At 48.0% G+C, this 26,983-nt stretch overlaps 1 protein-coding gene across 3 annotated transcripts in view; it reads left to right on the top strand.

The window, feature by feature from the left end:
- LOC146765968 (S-adenosyl-L-methionine-dependent tRNA 4-demethylwyosine synthase TYW1-like) overlaps positions 1-26,983 on the top strand; it is a 132,200-nt gene that overhangs the window by 90,896 nt on the left and 14,321 nt on the right. For all 3 annotated transcript variants that reach the window (XR_014958618.1, XM_085592804.1, XM_085592805.1), the window contains one exon: positions 26,774-26,861. Coding sequence is in view for 2 of the 3 variants with exons in the window: in XM_085592804.1 (XP_085448930.1) it covers positions 26,774-26,861 (88 nt within the window). In the remaining variant the exon portion in view is untranslated. Of the gene's footprint in view, positions 1-26,773; positions 26,862-26,983 lie in introns of those variants that run through there.

The raw sequence follows: 26,983 nt of genomic DNA, 5'->3' as shown, positions 1-26,983 counted from the left end.
CAGTTCCAGCCAGTCCTGCAAGATCTTTCACAATCTTTGTTTGCAGTTACCAGCCTTGCCCAAGCCTGCAAATTCCATGTCCTGACCCCCCCCACACACACTTTTATCCTGATTTCATACTTTTGATGAACAAACAAGTCAATGCAGTTTTTCACATTCGCCCATTTTCTCTTTTATCATTTTGTTCATCAAATCGCTTTACTTCTTGGTGGGCTACAATCAACGTCTCTCCTATTTCAGGATTTCTAGGGAGAGTTTCATATTTGGCTTTGATCAGCATCAGGTGTGCTGCCTTCAATTTTCTCTTTACTATTCTAATTTTATCTCCTGCTGTTTGCCAGTCTGAGGCTATTGTTTTACACTCTCAGTACTTACAGAAATATTCCCTAGGGTAATTGCAATACCTTTTCCCTGGGTTTGATGATGGACACATATAAAATCTTACGTTATTAAAACAGGGCTCTACAGGGGCCAGTTTGCATAACCGTGGGTAAAACTAGGGGGTCTGGATGTTATCTGATTCTGAATTACTATACTATTTACTCCTGTTATGGTCTACAGAAAGGGTTGGTGCAGAGCTGGGGAACCCTCTGTTTGGTATACAGTACAAAGCATTAACATATTAATAATTTGCCAATAAGGGTGGGGTCCTGACCTTGTTTTTATTGCATAATATCTTGCTTTCCCCTCTTGGGTTTGTAGCCTTTCTGGTGTTTCAGAGGCAACCAGACCGGTCGTCTGGGGGAGCCTAGTACTCGTTTGGCAATAGTTGGAGCATTTCAGCATTATTCTATCTGGGGGGGGGGCTGGCTTTTTCCCCTCTGCCTCGCTCACCGACTCGGGTGCTTCGAGCTGCAAGGTAAATTATCTTCTCGGCAGCAGCGGTTCTTGCCTGGGCGTCCCTTCCCCTGCTCCCGCCTAACTTCGCACTGTTCCCTATTTTTATCTTTGACCGGGCGTGGGTCGCACGAGACCCCCTTTAGTTCCCTCTGACAACACCTTTTTAGATTTTGGGCAACAAATGGAGTGGGTTCGTTAATATGGAAACGAAAGTTTCCTGATGCACTCCTTTGGTGTATATTTTTTACCAGTCCTCAGACTCCAAACAAATCTACTGATTTTTCAATTTTCTTGATTTTAACACAGTTTCTGTTCAGACCCCAGTTGGCAGCTTCCCCCCTTGGCAATGGACCTGCCACCATTCTTGGCAAATTTTACATGCAAAGCACTTAAAAGGAGAACAATCACAATCTACCTTATTACAAATTATCAAATAATCATTAAAATAATGACTAACACATACGAAAGGATAATAATTATAATCTACCGTATTATAAACTACTAAATAATTACTAATTATATCCCTTTTTGTTCTCCTTTGCGATCGACTTAAATGATGCACACAGAGTTCTTCGATTTTTCTTAATGGTAACCTTCAAATTCCTAGGCTGGCTGTCTACTTTTTACTGGTCATCCGTGCTGGCAGGACTTTTAACTCGACTGGCATACGTCCACTCTTTCTCGGCTGTCCGTATCGCAGTTCTTGTGGTCTTCTTTCTTCTCAGATTTTACTAAAAGTATGAACTACTTCATAGGCATATTTAGAATTAGTAAAAATAGTCCCACTTTTTCCTTTCAATAAATTTAGAGCTCTAAGCACAGCATATAATTTGCATGCTTGGGCTGACCAGCTGGGGCTAAGGGGACTAGATTCTACTGTCTTAAATGTTTTCTCATCTATTATAGCATACCCAGATTTTTTTCTTTTCTTTTTTTGTCAGAGCTCGAGTGAACTTGTCTACATATAATTGAGCTCCTTCTTTTAGTTTTTCTTCCTCAAGATCTGGCCTTATTTTTGTTTGTTCCTTTATCTGTTGGAGGTAATCATGTGTTAGTTCTGTAATTGGTTCTTTATATAAAAAAAAACGTCTGGGATTTTCAGGCCCATTGTTTCTTAACTTAGGAGAAGAGACTAGGAGGCCTTCATACTTTAGGAATCTGGCATCCGTTATCTATTTGTCGGCCTTCTGTTGCAAAACTCCATGAATGTTACAGGGAGATAAGATTTTTAGCTCACTTCTAAAGGTTATCTTCCCAGCTTCCTCTACCAGGAGAGCAGCGGCCACTATTGCCTGTAAGCATGTGGGCCACCCCCAGCAAACGGAGAGATATACCACTGGTTTTTTTTTGTTGTTTTTTTTTGGGGTTTTTTTTGTGTGTGTTTTTTTGTTTTGTTTCGTTTTTTTTCCAGCCCAATCCTGAGCTAATACACTATATGCTACTCCCTCATTTACATTAATAAATAAGTAAAATTATCTCATCAAATCTGGAATGCTAAGGACTGGTGTAGCTATCATGCTGGCATGGTAGCATGGAGGAAGGTTTTAGAAAGGCCTTGGGAATGGTAAACTGAGGAAAAGGATACATTCATGTATGACCCATTGTATTAGAAAGGCCTTGGGAATGGTAAACTGAGGTAAAAGATACATTTATGTATGCTCCACTGTTTAGGGAAAGTCCCAGTTCAGCATTCCTCCGTAAACCCCCTTCTCCCCACCCCTGAGCAGTTCCCATTGGACCTGGCACCTGGGGTGGCTCTGATGTGCCTTAGCTGAACACTGTCTCTATTGTTTAGACCTTCTCTCTTAATTTTGCTGTATAAAACTGCATCTGGGCAATAGCCCGGGGCCTTTGGTCCCTGCTACCGTTCAGGCAATACAATCTCTCTGGACAAGCATACCGTTGGTCTCTCTGGGTCTCTTTATCTCAAATCCTAGCGGTGACTGAGGCAACGCTGGAGCTCGGACTGTGCTAACCCAGCCGCTGCCTGGTAAGCCCAGGGCAGCGGGACCGTGGCAAAACCCCGGTCCCCGGAGGAGGCACCTAGCCGGAGGGTCCCAGGAGGCCGGGGAGGGGCGGGGGACAGCAGCGATTGATCCCCGAAAGCAACAAGTGGCGGTCCAAAGAGAAGCAACAAGTGGCGCACCAACGTTGGGCTTTGCATTGGTCTGAGCAAGCGAGGCCCCAGCCGTCGTGGACAAGTGCACTGGCTAGGAGCTTTTCCAGATGCTTTGCAGTGTCACCGCGAGCAACAGAGCAGCGCCCGATGCGAATAAACCGCCACGCAGGCTGTGAGCTCCGCGGGGAGAAGCTCTCGGATCACGCTGGTAGTGAGGCACTTGCCTCTCCACGCAGCCCCGCAGGACTGTTGCCGTGGAGACAGACGCCGATTTCTGTCCGTCGCGGTCTCCGTGGGTGCGGATGGCACCTCCCAACACCCGGGAAACTGCCCATGGGTTCAGGAACCGTTACTGCAGTTGGTGTCTTAAAGACGGCGGTGGGTGAGTCTCGATACTGGGGGGCAGGGGCCTGGCCAGGAGACATTGGCTCCCGTGTGCCCGAGAGGGGACACGCCAGCGCGCAGGCGTAACGAGAGTTTCCGTCGTAGCTTTAGAACTTTGGGGTTTGCTGCAGTAACTGGTTGAGATTTTCTGTGAAGGCAGCAATGGGTGTTACGCTGACTACACAGCAGAAACAGATTTATAAACAAGTTCAGGAACCCCTGCAGAGAGCAGGTGTCAAATTTCCTAAGAGCCTTGTGAAAGAGTTTGTCAGATGGTTATCAGTAAGTTTTCCGGAGGTAACAGAGCAAGTAGCGAAAGAAAGACGATTTTGGAAGCGTGTGGGTGCAGTGTTGAGTGAAAGGACAAAGGCAGGAGATCCCTCAGTGAAAGAAGGTTTTATGAGAATGTTTTTGTTCGTTTACGATGTTGTGAAAGACAGTGCAGACACTCAGGGTGCCCGGAGAGAAGAAAAGAGCCCTGTCACGTCCCCTGTGTCTCCCCACACCCCCTGCGGTGAAAAAACTAACCGTGCAGATGTAGATTTAGTTTCTAACCCTTCTCCGTCTCCTGCTTTCGCTCCCGCAGCTGCAAATCCATGCTTTGCACCCCCATCCTCCCCGTTCAGCCACCAAAACATGGAGGCGGCCACGCGGTGTTCCCTGTGCTTCCTGTGCCAGCCCAGAACACACCCCCAGCCCTTGCACCCCTCCCTTTACCCGTCCCCGATCCCAACCCCTCCTGCCTTGCGGCGATTCAGCCCCCAGTTCAGCCCTCAGCTCCTCCCCTCGCAGTTCCATCACCACCCCCTGTCCCTGCCCCGCTCCACACGGCCCCGCCGGCTGCGGCCACTCCCACACAAGCCGGCCCCTCTCCCTCTCTCTCTCTCCCGGTCTCCCTGGCAATGGCAGCGCCGAGACTGTCAGCGCGGGGAACCAGGAACCGGTCAGAGACACCGAGCCTGCGTTCCTGGCCCCAGTGGTCTATAATGCCAGGGGACAGAATGCCAAATGGGACCCCCTTTCGTATGATAGTATTAGGGAACTTTGCAAAACAAAGCGTGATTTTGGGGCAAGAAGTGAATTTTTTAAGAGCATTTTAAAAGCTACTCTGAGCTCCAAAACATATGTCCCTGCTGACTTGAAACATCTTTTCAGTTGCTTGCTCCCTCAGTCTGAGTTTAGATTGTGGGAAAGAACCTGGAAAAGGATTGCAGGACATCTCCTCCCAGAGGTCTTGCAAAGTCCAAGCCATTCCACAGATATAGAGGATGAGGAAATCACTTTAGAACATTTAGTGGCTGAGGGTGATTGGAGCCAAGCTGAAAAGCAAGCAGCAGGCATTCCCAGGGCAGTGTTGGACCTGTCCAGGGATGCAGCAGAACGTGCATTTTTTAACATGCCTTCTAAAGAACCTGTTGTTTCTTATACCACTTTGAAGCAGCCTGTTGTAGAACCATTCATGGATTTTGTGGATTGAGTGCGAGCCTCTGTGGAAAAAAGGGTGCAAAATCCAGAGCTCCAAGACCAACTTACATTAGAACTTGTCACCACAAATGTAAATGAAGTCTGCAGCGAGTCATCCTAGCCCTTCCATCATCGCCTCCCCCCACACTCGATCAACTCATCGAGGAATGCACCAGGAAAGCTTCCTTAATGACAGAGGACTCAGTGATAACACCACGGGAAAGGGTGGTTGTTGCAGCAGCAGCAACCCCGAGGACTCCAGGGTCTGAAGGGCCTCCTGAACAAGGGGGGAAAGTGGAAGGGGGGGGAATCTTTTTCCTTTCTACTGGCAGAGCAAATTGTATCTTTTTCAGAGTTAGTTCACTTTGTTGTATGATTTTATTTTTCTTTCAGACTAGCAGAATGTCAATTCCCACATTCCTGCTCATCGTTTGGTTCCAGGGAATGGTCATCTACCCTTCCACGGTGGATGCATGGATTGTTCCACAGCCCAAGAAAAATGTATGGGTCTCGCTAGCCCAAGCCTTGCAACAACATCATATGTGTTTGTCCACTGCCTCAGCAGAAAATCCGATGAAAGTCCACATGTTTAATAGGGGTTCCAAGTAAGGAGGATGAGTTCCCAATCGATCTGGTCCGTTTGCAAAAGCAGGTGAACGAAAATAAAATACCTAAAGGTGCAGGACAAGTTAAAGCACCAGTGCGAAACCCCCTCATTTTGTGGCAAGGGTGGGTCTCACATTTGCCCCCTGCCGAGAGAGAGCCCCAGGAATTAGAACTCCTAGGCTCTGCAAAAGCTGAATTTTGCATTCAATTTGATTTTTCCCCAACCAAAGAAGTAAAATTACATGAGAATGTCAAACAGTACAAGGTAGAATTCAGAGCAGGTCAATGGTGCGCAGCTGTCTATAAGCTGAAATTTACATCCACCACTGATTTCCGTCCACGCAAGCTGGACAAGGGAATGTTTCTTATCTGTGGGGACAGAGCATACCCAGGAATCCCCTCTCGTCTTATTGGAGGTCCAAGCACTTTTGGGCATCTGACCCTTGCTTCCCCCAACATGACCCAAATTCCAATTGGGCAAGCAAAAGGTGGGAAAAAAATTACTAAGCGGAGTGCGAGTCAATTTGATGAACATTGTGATGCAGAAATTTACCATTGGGCAAAATCCAAAAGAGTTGCCGTCTCTGTGTTTTTACCATGGGTTGCGGCAGCCAAAGCATTGAGTGAATTAGGCAATCTAGAATGCTGGGTGACCAAGCAGGCAAATTTAACATCAGCAGCCCTGAGTGACCTCCTAGAAGACGAGGAAATAAACAGAAAGGCTACCCTCCAAAATCGGGCAGCTATTGATTTCCTGCTGTTGGCACATGGTCATGGATGTAAAGAATTTGATGGGTTGTGTTGTTTTGATCTGTCATCTAAAGGTCAGAGTGTCCACTCGTCCATTCAGGAAATGAGAAGCCTCATTGGGAGTGTGAAGCAAGAAAATGAGGATTGGTTTAAAAATCTGTTCAAAGGCTGGGATCTTTCTGGGTGGGCAGTGTCTCTTTTAAAAGATATCTTTTACTTTCTAGTTGCATTCTTTTTAGTTCTGTTAGCATTTGGGATTCTGAAGCGAATCATCTCCAAGGTCATCACCTCGAAGCCGAAGGCTTCCGTAACGGTTTTCATCGCTGCTGCCGCCACGGAAAGCGATTGGTGGGAAGATGACAAGCAGAAAGACACTGCAGTTTAAGAGCCACAGTTTTACCTTCTCTCAAGGCAGCGTTCATTCTTATTAAGTAAAGAAGAGGGAATTGTAGCTATCATGCTGGCATGGTAGCATGGAGGAAGGTTTTAGAAAGGCCTTGGGAATGGTAAACTGAGGAAAAGGATACATTCATGTATGACCCATTGTTTTAGAAAGGCTTTGGGAATGAGAAACTGAGGGAAAAGATACATTTATGTATGCTCCACTGTTTCGGGAAAGTCCCACTTCAGCATTCCTCTGTAAACCCCCTTCTCCCCACCCCTGAGCAGTTCCCATTGGACCTGGCACCTGGGGTGGTTCTGATGTGCCTTAGCTGAACACTGTCTCTATTGTTTAGACCTTCTCTCTTAATTTTGCTGTATAAAACTGTATCTGGGCAATAGCCCGGGGCCTTTGGTCCCTGCTACCGTTCAGGCAATACAATCTCTCTGGACAAGCATACCGTTGGTCTCTCTGGGTCTCTTTATCTCGAATCCTAGCGGCGACTGAGGCAGCGCCGCAGCTCAGACCGTGCTAACCCAGCTGCTGCCTGGTAAGCCCAGGGCAGCGGGACCGCGGCAAAACCCCGGTCCCCGGAGGAGGCACCTAGCCGGAGGGTCCCAGGAGGCCGGGGAGGGGCGGGGGACAGCAGCGATTGATCCCTGAAAGCAACAAGTGGCGGTCCAAAGAGAAGCAACAGACTGGAGCATTGACTAGTTCAGTTTTTAATGCCTCTAATTGATCTTCATCATTGGTGCTCCATTTCAATAACCCATCATTAGTTAATTTTTTCATATAAAAATTTAACTTTTCTACTAAAATTTTCGATCCATTGTAAAATGGGGGTATTAAAAGGGGACATATATGGTTCTAAAAGTCTTTTTTTTTTTTTTTTTTTAAGCCTTTCTATTTCTGGTTTCAGTCCTTGCCTCACCTCCTTAGATAGAGGATATTGCCTAAATCTGACAGGTATCTCCAGGTTCCTAATAGTTACTTCAAAGGGTTCAATATTTAATTTTCCTACACTATCAGGGGTGTACCAAACCTCTGGATTAATCTTTTTCTCATCCTCAGCCCGGAGAGGACACAATTTTACTGTCAGTTCTCCCTTATTAATCTCTATCCCTATTCCCAATTCAATCATCAAATCCCTTCCCTGTAAATTATAATCTGCTACTGGTACTAATAAAAACGACCCAATTCCTAATTTGGAGTTACTTTCTAAGAGTACATCCTTGATTATAGGTACTCCAAGGGGTTCGCCTTTGGCTCTAATCACCTGTATTATTTCAGATGAAATCTTACACCCTTGGGGAAGGATCTGGACGGTCGATCTTTCTGCCCCTGAGTCCACAAGGAACTCATATTCTTGCTGCTGGGGACTTATTTTTAATTTTACCAGGGGCTCTGTTCTTTATCTTGTCGCCAGCAGATAGAGCCCCTGACAGCCCTAATTTTCCTTAAACTGCTCTTCATCAGCCGTCCTTTGTCGGCATTCCCGCTTCATATGTCCCTTTTCCCCACAGTAAAAGCAAACAATCCTATCTCCTCCACCTTGTCTTCCTTCATGCACCTGTCGACCAGCTCCCCTCAATCCTCCTGGGTGACCACCACCCCTTCTCTGGGGAGATTGCCTCTGTCCTTCCCTTACAGCTGCTAACATAATCTTAGACTGCTTCTTGTAGTTCTCATCCTCCCTCCTAACATAAACCTTCTGAGCCTTCTGCAGTAACTCATCCAGCCCCCTTGCTTGCCACGCTTCTGATTTTTCCAACTTCTTTCGAATATCCACCCACAAGTTTACCACAAAATGAACTTTCAACAGTGTCTCTCCTTCAGGAGTGTTAGGGTCCATTCCTGAATATAACTGAAAGGTTTTTCTCAGCCTCTCCAACCCCTCAGTTGGATCTTCATCCTTCTTTTGTTGTTCCTTGAATGCCTCTTGTACATTCTGTCCACGAGGGACAGCCTTCCTTATTCATTGTATTATTATATTTCGCAAATCGCCCATATGGGTACGGTGCAACGGGTCTTGATTATTCCACTGGGGATTCTATAGGGGCCATTTAATACCTGCTAATGGTCCCTGTTGATGTTCATCATGCCAGATTCTCATGCCCCTTTCCCTAATCATTCTCCTTTCTTCTGCAGAAAACAAAATCCCTAACATGGATTGCATCTCCTCTTATTTGTTTCCCCGCCCCCCCCCCCCAAACTTCCATGCAGTAATGAGCCATTTTTACTTTATCTTTTCCCTTCCTAGAAGGAAAGGCATTCCAATATTTAATCATTAAGCCTAATGGACTATCCTCTGAAATATGGGGAAGTTTTACAGGGATTCCCCCACCCATGGGTTCAGCAGGCTTGCTTTTCCTCTGACCCATCTTCTGGAGTGCCTTCTCACACACACACACTTGCTTCCCTCAATTCGTGGCCCAGTCCGTCGCCGGATATGGGATCCGCACTCCTATGAGGTACGCACTTGCTTGGGGAGTCCGAGATGCCGGCCCCCCTCTCATACACCACACTCGTCACACTCCAAGATCCCCACCCCAGACCAGGCGGTCCCATTCTCCCAGAACAGGCCTCCTCTGGACACCAGGCCTTTGGGAAAATACTTACACCATATGGTGTCTTCGCCTGGGGCTTCGTGCACAAAGATTAAGGGGGTCGCGGGCAGTTCTTTGCTTGCTATCGGATTTTGGGTTCGTCTGTCGGAGTCCGGGGAGGAGTGTCCCCACAAGGCCACTGTTAAAGAAAAGGCAGTGGGGCGCCTCCTCAGGAGACCTCCTCTCCAGGTGTTCCGATCCGAGTCACGGCACCAAATTTGTTATAAATTGAGGCGAATAATTTGATTCAGCCTTTTAAGATCAATTAATAATTTTATTAATTACAGCAAGCGATAGCAAGCAAACAGCGCTGGGTGCAGCTGGGGAGTCTGTGTTCCGCCAAAAGCTGACAACCTTCCTTCTCTTCAGTTCCTTCTTATCCAGGAACAACTGGTTTCACAAGTGGGGGTGATAGGTCTCCTTCCCCTGCGGTTATCAGTTCCAGCAAGTCCTGCAAGATCTTTCACAATCTTTGTTTGCAGTTACCAGCCTTGCCCAAGCCTGCAAATTCCATGCCCCGACCACCCCCCCCCCCCACCCTTTTATCCAAATTTCATACTTTTGATGAACAAACAAGTCAATGCAGTTTATCACAGACACCACTCCGGGCATGCTTCCAGCCAGCTCCTGCCCAAGCCCCCCAGAACCCGGGCTGGCTCTGTGCGCTCCGGCAGCCACGACGGGACGGGGCAACAGATGGACACTGGGCTTTGCCCACAGCTGAACCTGGAGAGCTGCAAGCTCTGCCCTGCACGCTGCTACAGCCACGGCTGGGACCCGGCCAAGGAGGAAGGAGGAACCTCTTTGCATTGAGCTTCCACGGAAAGTTTATTCGAGATGGAGAGAGCTGGATAAAAAAGAGCCCCTCACCCGCGTTTGCAAGGGGTTTTCCTCAGATCCAAGTCAGGCGGTGGGTACAAACAGCGAAGCAACAGGGAATTCTCAGGGCAGGAGTGAGGGGATTACATCAACACTGTGGGACAATCAGGATCGGAAGAGCAGGGGGAAAGGCACAGGGGACAATGAGGCATCCTGGATTAGGGGATTTCCAAGTGAGAGTCTCAATCAGGGGTTGGCCCAGGGCCTGACTGGCAGGGAACATTCAGGAAAAAGGGGCAGGGTTACCTGGACAGGCAGGGAAGGGACTGGGACACAGGGAAGGGAATAACTTGAGGGACACATTAAAGGGAGTGTACAACTTGGAGAAAAAAAACAATGTGGTGAAAACATGGGCAGACAACAGAATGTACCACTTAACAAAAACTGAATGAAATAAACATAAACCGCAACAGGTTCATGTCTGCTCCAGTGCCATTCGGGTGCCGGGGCTGACCCTTTGTGACACGGCCCATGGTGTCACGGCCCTTTGTGATGTGGAACGTGGTGGTGGCCAGAGACACTTGTGACATCAGGGAGCCCCGCCCGGGCTGAGGGTCTCCAAGGGGCGCAGAGCCCTGGGGTGCCCAGTCCCAGGAGAGCCGCTCTCTGAGGAGGAAGCAGCTCCCTGGCTCTGTCTGCGCCTGACGCCGACAGCCATTGCTATTGGAGCTACCGAGAGCGACAGACAGCGACAGCGAGGAGGACAAAGCCAACTCCACCTCCCGGTCCCACAGCACCTTGCCCAGCTGGCTGGAAGCCAGCAGCGAGCAGTGGTCAGGGGCAGTGGGCAGCTCAGTCCTGCCACTGTCACAGACTGAGGAGGAGGAGAGGCCCTTCGCTAAGATGGAGCGAGAGCTTTCCCAGTGGGAAGATGTGCAAGAGTCCCACCAGAGAGAAGTTCCAGGAGACCAAGAAATGTCCCGGCAGGGAGCCAGGAGCAGCCAAGGGCTGTACCAAGGCCAGGTACGTGTGAGAGTCTGGGAAGTTTCCCAGTACAGAGGGGGGATGCACCAAGAGCTCTATGAATGGGAAGAAACCATCAGAGCTCAGGAGCTTCCCCCGTGGGAGGAGGCCAGTGAGATGTACCAAGAGGGGTGGGAGAGGGAAGAACATGTGACACCCAAGAGATTTCCCAGTGGGAAATAATAGGTGTGAGTGGGCGGCAGGAGATGGGATGGGGAGAAGATGAAAGCTGCCACGAGCTGTCCCTGCAGAGAGATCTGAGTGTCCCAGAGGATTCCCATAGGGATGATGCCCAAGAGAGGGAAGGTGAGAGGTACCAAGAGCTCTCAGCATGGGCACAAGGTGTGCACTCCCAGCTGTCCCAATGGGAAGACAGGAGAGAGCTGGAATTGTCCCAAGTGAGAGAAAGCAGTGGCAGGGAGCCGTGCCAAGGACCAGACACTGCAGCCCAAGAGCTGCCCCAGTGGGAAGATGTGAGTGAGCGAAAGCTGTCCAAAACGGGAGGAAGATGTGAGCAGGCAGGAGCTGTCCCAATGGGGACAAAACATCAGCTCTGAGATCTGGGACAGACCTTTGTGCCCAGTGAGGAACGAGGAGCCTCAGCCTTGTCCCCCAGAGGGGCCCTGCTCTGCCAGCCCCGTGGGCACAGAGGTGGCAGCAGAGGCAGTCCCTGCCTTAACCAGCACCACTCTTTCCCTCCAGAGACCCACGGAGGCCGAGCCGGCAGCTGCTGCCCCGGCTGGAGCTGCTGAGGAGGAGGAGAAGCCCCCTGAGCCTGTTGTTCCTCAGGCAGAAAAGGCAGCAGAGCCTCCTGCCCCCAGGGAGGAGCTGCCATCAGCAGGGACACAGAGCCCGGTCCCTGCCCCTCCCAACCCCCTGGGCTGCAGCCAGGCTCTGCTGGACTGGGCCTGGAGCATCAGCGGTGAGATCCTGAGCTGGGCACTGCGGCAAATCCAGGGATGCTTTCAGCAGGCGGAGGAAGAGATGCAGCTGAGGGAAAGTCAGGATCCAGCAGGGACAACAAGAGGCCTGGCAGAGAGGGCAGAGAGCCCGGTGCCTGCCTCGCACAGTCTCCCCAGTTCCTCGTCTGCCCTGCTGGGAGCCCTGGACTCCGGGGAGGAGCCGGGGTGGGCAGTGGCAGAGCTGACAGGGTCAGTGGAGGCACAGCAAAACGGCCTGGAGGTTTTGGCTTCAGACAGTGACTGGAATTCTGAAAATGAGGAAGGGAGTCCGCTGTCTGCCTCGCACAGCACCCCTAGCCCCTCATCTGCCCTGATGGGAGTCCCAGCCCCTGGGGAGGAGCCAGAGTGGGCAGTAGCAGAGGTGACAGTGTCAGAGGTGGCACTGCAGAATGGCCTGGATTCCTTGGTTTGGGACAGTGTCTGGGATTATGAGAGTGAGGAAGAGAACCAGGTGCCTGTCCCGCATAGCCCACCCAGCCTTTCATCTGCCCCTCTGGGAGCCCTGGACCCCTGGGAGGAGCCGGAGTGGTCAGTGTTGGCACTGGCAGGGCCAGTGCTGGCACAGCAACACAGCCTGGAGGCCTTGGCTTCGGACAGTCATTGGGATTTCAACAGTGAGGAAGGCAGCCCGGAGCCTGCCCCGCACAGTCCCCTCAGCCCCTGGTCTCCCCAGATGAGAGCCCCGGCCCCTGGGGGTGGGCCAGGATGGGCAGTGGAAGAGCTGACAGCATCAGAATTGGCACAGCAAAACGGCCTGGAGTCCTTGTCTTCAGACAGTGACTGGGATTCTGAAAGTGAGGAAGAGGATGGAGAAGTAGAGCCAGAGCTGTCCCAGGGGACATTCTCTCTTGTGCAAGAACTGTCCCAGGAAGAGGACGATGTGAGCTCCGGCTCTCGGGAGGAGCCTGTGGATCCATTGAAGGAGGGGGACACCCAGCCTTCTCCCCCAGAGGGGCCCAGCTCTGCCAGCCCCGTGGGCACAGAGGTGGCAGAAGAAGCAGCCCCTGCCCTGCCCAGTGCCTCCCCTGGCCCAGGCAGTCCCACGGAGACCGAGCTGGCAGCTGCTGCCCCGGCTGGAGCTGCTGAGGAGGAGCAGAAGCCCCCTGAGCCTGTTGTTCCTCAGGCAGAAAAGGCAGCAGAACCTCCTGCCCCCAGGGAGGAGCTGCCATCAGCAGGGACACAGAGCCCGGTCCCTGCCCCTCGCAACCGGGAGGACTGGTTACTTGCCACACAGTGTTGTTAACTGGTCCTTTTACTCGACTGGCATGTGTCCATCTTCTTTCTGTAGTCCGAATTGCAGTTTCTGTAGTGTGTAACACAAGATAAGGACCTTCCCATTGTGGGGTTAATGTAGATTTTTTCCAGGATTTTATTAACACATAGTCTCTTGGGTATATTTTATGTATTTTTAAATCTAAAGGGGTTCTTTGCGTAATGATTCTTTTTTTCCCAAAGTTCATTGCGGCGTTTCATTAAGGCAATAATATATGAGGTTATTTTATAGTCCTTCAACTGGGGGTGGTCTCGGGGTTCCTCCAAATCATATGGCATGTGGGGTCCCCTATCAGAATCTATTGTTTTTACTATCCCATATCTAGGGATTATTTCTTCTAATAATATTCTGACCACTGTCTGAGCAGTAGTCCGAGTAGTGGGGTAAGCCTCTACAAAATGGGTGAGATGATCTATTATTACTAACAAATATTTATATCTACCTACTTTAGGCAATTCAGTGAAGTCTATTTTTATTTTGGCAAAAGGCCTGTGAGCTAATTCCCTTCTTCCCATGGGCCTTTCCCTAAGATGTTTTCTGTTTACTTTTTGACAGATCAGACAATCTCCCACTACTCTTTTAGCCAAATCATAGATTCCAATACTCATATATTTAGTGGCAAATTGATTTACTAATGCCTGAGTTCCTCAATGAGTCTGGTCATGCAATCTTTGCAAAATTTCTGAGGCCTTGCTTTTAGGTAAAACAGTTCTCCCATCTGGGAGCTTCCATTGCCCTTCAGACCCCTCCTCAATTCCTATCTTTTGTAATTTTTCCTTTTCTTGAGTGGTAAAACTATATATTTGCCCTTTTTCTTTGGGGGAGTCCACAGATACAGTGTCGCTCTGCCCCATGTCCCCCCGAGTTCGTAGGGCTGCTTTCTTGGCTTCCTGGTCAGCTAAATTATTTCCTCTGTTTCTAAAGTCCAATCTTCTCTGGTGTCCCCTTAAGTGGACCACAGCAATTTGAGCCGGGCCCCTTAAGGCATTTAAAACTTGGACAATTAGCTCTTGATAAATTAGATCTTTTCCCTGTGAGTTTATAAGTCCCCTTTCTTCCTAAATTTTCTAAATGTGTGCACTATCCCATATGCATATTTAGAGTCTGTGTATATTGTTCTAATTTTTCTTTTTAATAACCTTAAAGCCCTGAGTACTGCATATAATTTACAAGCTTGTGCAGACCAGGAGTTACTTAGTGGTCCGGATTCAATTACTTTTAAATCTTTTTATGGATTTGCAACTACTGGAAACCGGGCTAAAGTCTTCTTATTTATTTCTCTTAAATCATGCACTAATCTGTAGGACCCATCTGACTTCTTTACAGGCAGGATGGGAGTATTGAAGGGAGACATACAGGGCTCTAAAAGCCCTTTTTCCAATAACCTATCTATTTCAGGTTTTAGTCTTAATTTTCCCTCCCTAGGGATAGGGTATTGTTTTATTCTTACGGGTTTGCTAGAATCACTTATTTCCACTGAGAAAGGCTTAATCTGCAATTTCCCCACCGTTTCTGGGGTATACCACACCTCAGGATTAATTTTCTCTTCATCCTCTACCCTTAAAGGGCAGAGCTTTATCTGTAATTCTTTATTTACAACTTCTAAATTAATACCCAATTTTATTATCAGATCTCTCCCTAATAAATTGTAATCTGCTTCAGGTACCAGTAGTAAAGAACCTATACCAAATTTGGAATCAGTTTCTACTATCACATCTTTGATAACAGATACCTCAAAGGGCTCTCCTTTTGCCCCAATTACATGTACAGTGTTAGATGACTTTTTACATCCAAGCGGCAAGGCTTGCACTGTGGATCTTTCAGCCCTGGTATCTACTAAAAATTTCATTTCTTCTTGTTGGGGTCCCATTTTTAAGCTTTACCAAGGGCTCCTTATGATGTTTCTTTACATACGTAAATAACTTACTTATTTTAAAATATCATAGCTTAAATAATAGTGTGTACACAATGATTTCAAATTACTTCCACAGAAATGCAAGGGGGAAGAATAGTTTTTGTAGTAGACATTTCATAAAATGACTGCACACTAAGCTGAATTTGTATAAGCTGAGGCAGGAATTCACTCTTCTGAGTTTAGATTGTCCTGGCATTATTCCAGCTTAGGGGGAGAGGATGGAGTTCACAACATCATTGATGTGGCTGCTGTCATTTTTAAATGCACGAGGTTTCACAGCATACAGCAGGAAAGCAGAGACTGCATTTGAAGATCATACAAAGGATCAACTAGTTTCTGATTAAGAACACTCTTTTTTTTTTTTTTTTTTTTTTTTTTAGTGTCTTCCCTTAAATGCAGAAAATAAGTATCAAACGAATGAACAGCCTCACTAAGAAATTGTTACAAGCTCATTAACTGTGTTTACATCCAAAATGTATTGAAAGGAAAGGGCTTTTTGCCTTTCAGAAGCAAATGAGCTGAATTACTCAGGTCATGTTTTGCACTCCGGCTGATTTTATCAGTGCAGGCACTAAGGCTTCAACACATGCAGTTCTGACAATGTCTGCAATTACTTGTGAAAACTATTCTTGCACACATTGTTTCCCTGAATCTCAGACCTACTTTAAATAGACATAATGTTCTGGCTGATAGCAATTTCAGTATTTTGAAAGTAATAAGGAAGAACTGCTTAGAAGAAGTTATTTGTGCTGTAACTAACAGTTGTTTACAATGTCTCTAGGCACAAAACCCCATCATCTGGCATTAGCAGACAGTGATTTCCAGTGATGATATCAAAGTACTGGTTATTGAAAGGGAGCTCTTTCTATAGTACACTTCCCTGGACCATGCTCCCTGCTAGGGAGACTTACCTTAATACTTACTTCACTGTGTACCTAAGAAAACAAGTTAAGCAGAGCTCAGAATGAATTGACTAATCTAAAAACTTCAAAAAGCGGCTTCCCAACCTCAATTTCTGTTCCCCCAGACAGTAGCAGCAGCAGTGTGGGAAGTGTCCTGAAAGGGTAGAGGTAGGACCATGTTTGAACAGTAAGTTATGTGACAACTGTACAATTAAATGACAATAACAATACATTAATACTTTTTCATTTAAGAATTGAAGCTGCAGAAGCAAAAGGCTTCTTAAGGAGGGCAAGATAATGTGGTCCATTATAAAAAGCAAGTAAAAGCACTGCCAGCATCTCACCCCATACAGGCTCCACAGCATGTCCCAAAAATCTTGAAAAGGCTGAGCAGCTACACTGCAGTGTGGGTGGAAGCAGAAATTTTGGCACTGGAGAATAATGCAAGAGTGCAGCTGTCTAAACAAGGGTGGTTTACACCATAAGCTCTATCAGGTTGACATTTCCAACCCCACTGCCACCTCTGGGGCTGGCAGTGAAGGGACCTTGCTGCTTCTCTGCTGGCCTGGGGCCTCACACCCCTAATCTTCCTTAAAGGCATTCTCATCCACTATCTGTTGTTTGCATCCCCTCTTCATATGTCCCTTCTTTCCACAGTAGAAGCAGACAATTTCACGACCTCTTTCTTTTCTTTCCTTAGAAATATAACTCTGCTCCCGATTCTCCCTTTGTTCTACATTCCTTGTATGGGAATTAGGGTTAGGCCCTTCCCGCACACTTCCATACAATAATGTATCATTTTAACTTTGTCTTTCCCTTTTCTAGATGGGAAAGCATCCCAATTAATTATCAAACCCAAGGGGCTATCCCTGGGAATCTGGGGAAGCTTAGCATGGGTCCCCTCTCCCATGGGACCAGAGGGCTTGCTTTTCCTCTGTCCCATCTTCCGGAGTGCACTCAATTTCTCACACACGTGCTCCCCTGGTTCGTGGCCCAGCCCCTCGCAGGAAATGGAAAACGCACTAATACAGAGTCCGCACTCACTTGGTCTCCACGAGACCTCTCACACACAGCACTCCGGGAAAACCACCCCAAACCGAGCGGGAAACCGGCCTATACTCACGCGTCCTGCGTCTTCGCTGGTTCTTCGTGCACAAAGATTACAGGGGTAACCGGTTCTCCTTTGCCCGTTACTCAATTTAGGTTCGTCAGTGGAGAGTGATCAGAAAGCCTGGGGCAGCCGGGCCGCCATAAGGGCGGGGCGCCTCCCGATCGTCCCGTAGCGACTGATCTACTTCTCCATCCGAGTCACGGCACCAAATTGTTATAAATTGTGACACGGCAATTTGAAGTGTCTTAATTCAATAAAGCAATTTTATTTAAAATTAGCAAGCGAGTAAGGCAGGCAAAATTCAGCGCTGGGCGGCCGGGGAGTCTCCTGCTCCACCAACGGCGCGCAAAAATGTTCTGTCCCAACCTTCCTTTTATCCCCCCCCTTCTCCTTGCAGGCGTGACTCTCCAGATGTAGTCTGAGTCTGGTCGTTGTGATAGCTTCTAAGTCTCTTCTTTTGAGATACAGCAAGCAGACCAGATACACACACACCCAGGACTGTAATCTCAACCTCCTTATCACCTTGTAAGCAAATAAGCATTTCAAAGACACACCAGTACATTCTTAGCCACTATCTTATGCAAAATAAATTAGGTTAACATACCACAGTATATTCTTATGCAAACTAAAGTAAGCAAGCATACTACAGTGAACAAATTATCTTTTACTTATCTCAGCTGTGACTCTGCAGATCAGGTTGCTGTGGCTGTGTCCCAAGTGCCACCCTGATCAGAGGGGCAGCTGCTGCCTGAACACAGACACTCACCTGGAGCTGGAACCTGCAGGTGTTGATCCTTTGAGCCTTTTCCTTGGAGGAGCTGTCAGAGCTGTTCTGCTGTGAGAGCTGAACACTGCTCCTGCAGAGGATCAAATCCTGAGGGGGAAAGTGTTGGTGTGGGCCTGAGAGCTCACTCTGAGTGTGCATAAGGGCACCTCTGTTTAAGTCCTGTCCCCTTTCTAGGCTCCGAGTCTACACTGAGAGTTTTCCTGTACCAGGTGAGTCATTCTGCCTTTGGCCATTTTACCCATTTTCCCTCTCATGGAATGCTGAACTGTGTAAAATGGGTGTGACACTGTTGTTTTCCCTGACCTAACCTGTTGTTCTCCAGAACTCCTTGTCCACGCAGCCAAGCGCTCTGGGCTTTGAGATCTGAACTGCTCACACACAGGTGAGCAAGTCTTGAGAGGAACTTGGATATCTTTAGGGTTATGTCACAGACAGTTTTTCTTCCTCAGAGTTCCTTGGGTCAGGAATGTGCCTGATGCTCTCCAGCAGGAGTTCTATGGGTGTCATTGTTGGGTATTCACCCCTCTGCCTATGGGATGTGGAACAGCAGGTTCTGCCTTGTGCACTGTAGTTAATTTGGAATGGTTTTGTGTCCAGCTTTCATCTCTTCTGCATGGATTGGCTCTTGTGAGACTTACTAGTAGGTAAGGCAGCTGTGCTGGCACAGATAGTTGGAATTCCTTATTGTCCTGCCTTTTCTGGGATGGCAGAGTGAGGCTGTGGAGAAATCTAATAAATCCTTGCTCACATCTCTGCTGGTCATCTTAATTTCATTTTACATCTGCCTTTTGTTGTTTGCCTTGATGGAAGTCAAGGCTGAGATTGTCTTACAGTTTTCCCCCCCATATTCTACAGGTTTGTAAAGTATTGTCAAAGGGCTTGAAGCAGGTACTGGATTCCTGCAGCCACTTGGACCAGGCAGATGGATTCAGGAGTTCCAGGGGAATGCCAGAACCTCTCTGCCAGGTTGAATTATAGCTATTACAAACTGAGTTAGAGAAAAGATGGATTTTTGAAGAGCTGCTGAGTGTGAAGTTACACAGCTCATGGTGATGGTGCCTTCGGCACACTGAGTCTGAGCCCAAACTGACACAAGGTTGGGTAGATATTGGTAATATATTCGAGTATGTTATCTGGTAGCTGATCCAACAGCAAATTCTGCATGAGTTTACCAAATCTCATTATATGTGCTGATGGCTTTTAATGCATTTAAGAACGAGGTAGACTTTGGAGTTTTGTGGTTGTGGCACACTTTGCCTTTCCTCTAGAGCTCCTCCTTTGATGTGGGTTTGTCAGGGAAAATGAACTCTGATGGTGTTTGTGGCCTGCAAGGTGCCATTAATAACAGGGACACCAGTTCTTAGTGTGGATTATCTCCCCCAGCTGGGAGATCAGCTGAAAGGACAGATCCATCTACACTCATTCCCAGGGAACAGAATGACTTTATTAACCTTCACATTTCTAAACTTCAGGCATGAGTAATAGCAATAATAATGTCCTGATTCTTTGTTTGATGGGTTTGGAAGCAGTCAAATGGGCATATTTGTTGATGCAATTTTGAGATTAATGCTCATGTTTTCTACAATAAGGAGTGTAATGATGCTGACAGGCTATTTGCAATGGAAAGAGAGAGGGATTGATAGGAGCACACTGAAAGTTTCCAGGAGCCAAACCCTGCCCCAGTGTGTTTGGTTTGTGTCCCTCTGTGTCCCTGTGTCCCTTTGGTCCCTGAAAAGTCCCCCTGGGTTAGCCATTGTAAATCCCACCCCTTCCAGCATTTCCCGGGAGCTCTTGGTGCCTGGGGCTGCTGTGGAAGCCCAAACCTTGCAGGCCTTGGGTGAAAGAACTCTTAAGGAAGCTGGGTTTGGTTGGAGTGGGGCAGTGGGCAGTGAGGCATTTGATGCCTTAGGTTTACAGACCAAGGATCGTGTGCAACTTTCTGCTACAGCTAGGAACTTTTTAAAGGAGGAAAGACTAGTCAATGATATGTTAACGAAATGGAACAAAATTTGAGTATGTAACTTGCAGTTAAAACTGATGTGGACAGCTCCAAAAGCTTCGGCTTTTAATGGGTGAAGGATTTCTTTATGAAAAATGTGCCCTTATCTGCAGTAGCTGCTCTGGGCCAGATTCTGACCTGTGCTACTGTGGCTCAGAATACAATGTGAGTCTACATTTTAAAATGAGCCTTAAGAAATTAAATTACTTCTTGGGGACTACTTCTGTCATTAACAGCAGGATTTGCCATAGGGACACTTTGCCCTTCTCCTTTCCTGGGTTCAAATATTTTTTCTCTAAACCTTGGCTAAGGGAAAGGATTACAATTGCTAAACAAAATTATGAGAGATCTTGAGACATTTTCTGAGACATAAAAGGCAAAGAAACCCCCCCCCCCCCCCAAAAATAACTTTATTGTAACCTGTGTCTGGATGTGCAGTCTGCAGTCTCTAACATGTGGCGTGGCAGTGACTTCCTTGGTAAAGGTATTTGAGAGCTCTGAATATTTATTTGCAGCCTTTTCCTGACCATGTCCTTTGGTGGAGATGGTCAGGACTGACCCTGCAGCAGCCCAGCTCTCCTGTTCACCATTTCTCACCAACTTTGTGCTCCATTTCTCAGGTGGTTTTCTTTTTGCTGTGCATTTTTTAAGTCTCCTACTTTTCTAATGACAGATTTGAGCAGACTTCCTGAAATTTTGCAAATCAGTGCAGCACAGTCTCTCTGCTCTGGAGCCAGGCTGGCAGAGCTGGGAGTGCTCACCTGGAGAGGAGAAGGCTCCAGGCAGAGCCCAGAGCTCTTCCAGAGCCTAAAGAGGCTCCAGGAGAGCTGGAGAGGGACTGGGGACAAGGGATGGAGGAACAGGACAAGGGAATGGCTCCCACTGCCAGAGGGCAGGGATGGATGGGATATTGGGCAGGAATTGTTCCCTGGGAGGGTGGGCAGGCCCTGGCACAGGTGCCCAGAGCAGCTGTGGCTGCCCCTGGATCCCTGGCAGTGCCCAAGGCCAGGCTGGACAGGGCTGGGAGCAGCCTGGGAGAGTGGGAGGTGTCCCTGCCATGGCAGGGGTGGCACTGGATGGACTTTAAAGTCCCTTCTAACCCAAACCATTCCAGGATTCTGTGGTTTTTTTTGACCACTTGAAAAATTGCTGTTGAAATTAAATATTAAATTTCCTTTTAGTCCTGAACTCATGGAAAGGAAAGGAGTGGAGAAGTCTTTACAGATCTGTTTAAAAAAGAAACTGCAGAAGATGGCAAGAGTGTGGAAGGTTGTGTGCTGCCTGTTCTGTGTGAGAGAGCAGAAGAGACTGAATGGAAAATCTTACTGGTTTGAATTTGGGCATTTGGGACACTTGTGAAACTGTGTTAACTGGGCTTCAGTTGGTATTTTTGTAGCACAGAAGAAAGAAAATGTGAAAATATGGCTCAGTTTTCAAGTATAAGCAGTGCCTTTTGGTTGGACACAGACACATTGTTAGTTTTGACTCCTTTGATGCCTTTCAAAATCAATCTTCTTCCTGGCTTGTCCAAGGAAGTCTCCCAAATCAAACAAACTCTGGCAGGGGCCCTCAGCAGTGTGTGAGTTGAAGCTGTGCTTCAGCAGCACCTTGTAAAAGCTGTCCTACAGCAGAGTAGTGCTGCTGGAGCTCAGTGCAGCACTCTGAACCCCCTGTGCAGCCCTCCAGATACATTGGAAAGTTGTGACCTGGGAGGTTTCTTGTCCTTCAGGACTTGAGCTGATGTTGAATCCATGAGAAAGTGACTTTGGTGGGATCATTTTTGCCTCTGCATTTCAAGGAAGATGCTCAGTGCCCTTTCAGGCTGATGCACTTGGATGGCAGCATAAGCTCCTGTCACTGCTTGTGTGCAGGAGTTTGGGATTTAAATGCTGTAAATGTCCAGAAATCTCAGCACTGCCTTTTCAGACAAAAGGAAATGGAAAATTCCCTCCATGAGGATGAAGCAGCAGGTCTATTTTCCTTTGTTTAGGTGGGAGCTGCTGCCTCAGGACAACACCAGGGACCTTCTGTATCCTACAGCATAGGGAGGGAGATGAAGATTCCACCTCCTTGTTTAAAATTCACAGGGGTTTCTACTTCGAGAGAAAAGTCCTCTTTCTGAATTTGGGGTTTTTTTGGTATCAGACAGAACTTCTCAGGAGCTTTCCCCATTTTGAAGGGAACCTACAAGGAGGATGAAGTGCCAGGACACAGGGAATGGCTCCCCAGTGCCAGAGGCAGGGATGGATGGGATATTGGGAATTAGGAATTGTTCCCTGTGAGGGTGGGCAGGCCCTGGCACAGGTGCCCAGAGCAGCTGTGGCTGCCCCTGGATCCCTGGAAATGTTCAAGGCCAGGCTGGACAGGGCTTGGAACAGCCTGGGACAGTGGGAGGTGTCCCTGCCATACAGGGTGAGCTTTAGGGTCCTTCTTGATCCATTCCACGATTCTGTGACTTTAGGGCCACTTTTTGAGAGCACCTGCCCCAATTTTCCCTTGTGCCCCAGGCAGCTGATGTTTCAGTCATGGCCAGGTGCTTCATTGCCCTGTTCCCCTCTCACTGCTTGTGCTGCTCTCAGCCTTTGTGCTCCACTGGGCAGTGCTGGGGTGGGTGTGTAGCCTGTGATTATGTAGGCTCTGGCAGCTGTTTTTAATAAGATTTGCTGTCTGTTGGGCTGTTAGCTGGTTCACAGCTCGCTCACTCAGAGTTCTCAGCTCTCCTCTCTGCTGCAGGAGCTCCAGGCTGTCTCTGCTGGTGACTGACAGCAGCGAGGGCCAGGGTGCTGTGGGATTGACAGGGTGTTCATCCCTGGGCTCAGCAGATTGCAGCTCTGTCTCTGCCTGTCACAGCTGAATTGTGACAGCCACAGCTGTGTTCCTGCAGGAGGGTGGTCCCCAGAGTGCACCCTCTGCTCCTGTGCTCGTGTTCAGAGGCGTCTTTGTGGAGTGGGCTCCCTATCTCTGTTTTCCCATGTATTTCGGCCCTCCAGGAAGGTTGTTTTGTAAGGAAAGGAGTGCCATTCCTACGGTCAGCCTGGGGTCCCACTAGCTCCCCAGATCCCCATGTGGGTCCTGTCTCTGGTGCCCCTGCCAGAGGAGGCTGAGGAGGGGAGGAGCTGCCAGCATTGCTGGCTGTCCTGCTGCCCCTGGGGCATTGCTTCCAGAGCTCTGCTCTGTGAAGTTTAACTCTCGTTCATGCAATTCATGAACTTTAATAGTTCATTCCTCAGCTCCTGGGCAAGTGTTGCTAATCCTTCTTGCCAGGCAGCTTTTTCTGACAACCTGGCCAGCGTTCCCTCAGTGCTGTTCTGTTAGTGCTGGCTCCAGCCCTGGTATGTTCCTCTTTGCTTTAATGCTTGTGCTTTTCATTTGGGAAAAGATCCTGGAGCTTGTAGGTGGATGAGGCTGTAAATCATGGCAAGGCCAGGGCTTCCCTTTGTCTGACCACTGAGAGGTTAGGCAGGAAAGAAGTTGAGTCATAATTGGGTGTAAATTTTTTTCTGAGAATAAAATCTTTTAGGGGAGTTTTTTTTTTTCCCTGCCATGGCACATCAGTAAATAGAGCCATGAGACTAAAAGTCCTAAATGCAGTTAGTTTAGAGGATCATAGAATGGTTTGGGTTTGAAGGGACCTTAAAGCTCATCTTGTTCCATGGACAGGGACACCTTCCACTATCCCAGGCTGCTCCAAGCCCTGTCCAGCCTGGCCTTGGACATTTCCAGAGATCCAGGGACAGCCAGAGCTGCTCTGAGCACCCCATGCCAGGGCCTGCCCACCCTCACAGGAAATAATGTCTCCTTAATACTGAACTGCAGCTTTCCCTCTGTCAGATTGAACCTGTTATTCCTTGTTTTGTCACTCCAGTTCCTGATGCAGGCTCCTGTAGCCCCTCCAGACCCTGGCAGGTGCTCTGAGGTCTCCACACAACCTCCTCTTCCTGAGTCTGACCAGCCACAACCTTCTCTGCCTCTGTGTGGAGTTTCAGTGTCTTTTTTTATTCTTTCCCCCCTGCATTGATCACTTTGAAGAGTGTTTGATGGATAAAGTGGGAAACAGGGAGGTGTCAGGCACCTGGCCATCCTGGAGAGGGCACTGCAGGAAGGACAAGCGGCAGTAGCACATCCTGGTGGCCACCTTTGGGGGTGGCTGGGGCTGAGTTTGGAAGGCAGATTTGGAGGAAACCCTTTGAAACACTGGCACTGGGATTTGTCCTGGGGCAGGGAATCTTGGTGCATGGAAATTGTGTTTTCCTTGCCTTGGGAATGTGCTGCCTCTGCCTGTTGTGCTGCTTGTGTGAGAGGGAAAGGGAAGGGTGCTGCAGAGGTTCAGCTGGCTTTATCCACAACCAAACCCCTCCAGCCTGCTGAGCCTTCCAAGGAATTGGGGTGTATCCAGAGGTTTTCCTCATCTCTGCGCCCACTCCTTTGTGAGCTGCACCTCCAGTTTTTGGCAGTGAAGTATTACATGGGCCTAAAAAGCTGGCTCTTGTCACTGCTTGCTTGATTTGTTATGGAAAGACAATGATTTGCCTTGGATTTACTGCAGGGCTTTCTACTAAATCACCACAACTGGAGAAGTTTCCTCTGGGCAAAGTTAACTTTTTTCCCCTCCTCTCCAACCCTCAATAACAGATCTGAAAGGTTTATTAAGCAAAGAAGTGAAAATGCCTGTGCAGTAATTCCATTTCCTACCAGGAGTACGTGCAGCCAGTGCCCTGCCAAAGTGAACAAATCAGGTATTGCAGGACAGGGAAAAAAAAAGCATGGTTTTGTTTACAGGCTCTCACATTGGGGTCTGGGCAGGGAGAATTGTGATCCTCCCTGTGAGGGAAAAATCATAATTGAACTGTATTTCTGCCCTGTCACGTAGGAATTGGATGTTGTTCTATTGAAGTGCTTTTCTCAGGTGCTGCAGTGACAGGCAGGTAGAAATGCAAATGTTTTCCATGCAGAAGGGCTTTGTTTAGAGGCTTTCTTGGATGGGGTCTCTCATTTGTAGTTAATTCAATGACTGCGTTTTTAATATTAGGATGTGCTCCATAGTGGAGATTTAGCTCTTCTGGGAGGATTGGCCTGGCCTGGCCTGAGATGGTAAAGCACAGACCAGGAGGTTTAAATCCTGCTCAGGACTTTGAGGGGTTCCCAAATCACAGGATCAGGGAGTGATTTGGGTGGAAAGGGACCCTAAAGCTCCTCCAGTTCCCCTTGCCTGCCATGGGCAGGGCTTCCTTCCTCTGGCCCAGGTCTCAGTCTGTGCTAAGGTAGGGCCTTGCCTGTGGCCTAGGTTAAGTGATGCCTTGTGGCAGGACAAGCTCTTTATTTAGCACTTGGAAGATGAAGTTTTTTATCTATTATCTCCGTCCTTCCTTATGCATGAAGCTTTCCCAGCAATATTAATATTTTACTGTTGAAGAGTCTTGCTGATAAATTAAGATCAAGGCTCAATAAATGAGCTTTAAAACCCACTAAATGGCAATTAATTATTAGATGTAGGCTTCCAGGAGAGTTTTGATGTGTTAGAGAAACCAATGAAGTCCTGCCTAAAGGCTCAGGAAGCTGAATGGAAGGAAGTAGAGGGTGGATACAGCTTTCTCCTTCAGAAAGGACCATGTTGTGGCACTGGTTGTTGAAAAATACATTTCTGAACAACATCCCTGAGGCTGTGGGCAGTTTTATCCAAAATGAGTAGGGAAGGTAATAATCTCTGTCACTAAATGTTTTACTCTCCTATTTCCTTCTCAAGTGTTTATTAGGAGCTCTGTTTTGTCCTTGAACTTCTGTGTGTGGGGGTTTTAATATTCAAATTTATTTTTCTTTGGAGGCACCTTTTATTTTCTGAGCTGTTGCTCAGGTACAGAAGCAGTCTGTTTATGTGCAGGAGCAGCCAGACTCCTCTCCCTGTTTATGAAGAGCAGTTTGGCAAGTCAGGAGCACTGGTTTCCTTAGTGATGCTGACAGTTGGTGAGGAGACTCAAACTGAAAGCATTTCCATTAACTTTTCCATGGCTTTGGCACAAAAGAGGCTTGGATGTAAAATAGCCTCAGTATTGTCAAGACAAAATGTCCTCTGCTGGTTTTTGTTGTTTATCTATAACTCCTTCAATGAAAGCCATAAAGGACTGACAGATTACAAGTTGCATGAAATATCCAAGTAATTATTTCCACTTTGATGCTTCTTTGTGCAGACATGAAACAATGAATACCCATAAAGTCTCAGCAGTGACACTCACACAGCAGGGGAGTCACCACTTGTTACGTGCCAGGGTTTGCTTCTCCTGCCTATGACTTTATCTCAATATCTGCAACTCCTGCTCAGGGCTTAGCTGTGTGTGGAAGCAGCTGGAAGCCAGACCTCCATGGGCTGCTGTGGGCAGCACAGGGGGAGCAGCATTTTCCTGCAGGCCTTTGCTGTGGCTGAATTTTGGTGGTGCAGGTGGCTGCTGCTCCAGCAGCTGCTCTGTGAACTCCTGGTTGTGCTCCCTGAGCTCTCCCAAGCAGTGGCACTCCAGGCACACACTGGTTTGGTTATTGTGCACTCATGAAACATTGGGGCTTAAAACCTGGAGTTGCTCTTGGATGAGATTTCACTCCCTGGTTGTTAAAATATCCTTGGGAATTTTATTGCTGTGTCAGTGGGACAAAACTGGTGTTCTGGGGGGTATTTCTTTTCCAGTTTACTGCCCTAAGTCACTGCTGGGAAGAAGGATGAGATGCAGGATGAGAGGAATTGCTGTGTGGCACTTGGCTTGAGTCAGTCCAGCAGGTGTGCCCTAGTGTTGGAGGTGAGGCCTGGCTCTAGCTGGCTGTAATTCCCTGTAATTCTTCCAACAGAGAGAGCAGGAGCTGCAGGAAGGAGCTGCTGGAGCTGAGAGGAGAGAGATGATCACCCCGGCCCTGAGGGAGGCTCTCACTAAACAAGGTGAGGCTTTGCCAGAGCAGCAGGGGCACAGCTCGGAGCCTTGGAGCTGGCTTTGAGCAGAGAAGTGGGAGAGGGGTTCTGTGTGGCTGAGGGGCTGCCCTGGGCTCTCATGGCAGGCCTGA

Source organism: Lonchura striata, chromosome 15 (genome assembly GCF_050655825.1).
Source record: "Lonchura striata isolate lonStrDom1 chromosome 15, ASM5065582v1, whole genome shotgun sequence".
Taxonomy (NCBI): domain Eukaryota; kingdom Metazoa; phylum Chordata; class Aves; order Passeriformes; family Estrildidae; genus Lonchura; species Lonchura striata.
This window is presented reverse-complemented; position numbering and strand designations above follow the sequence as displayed.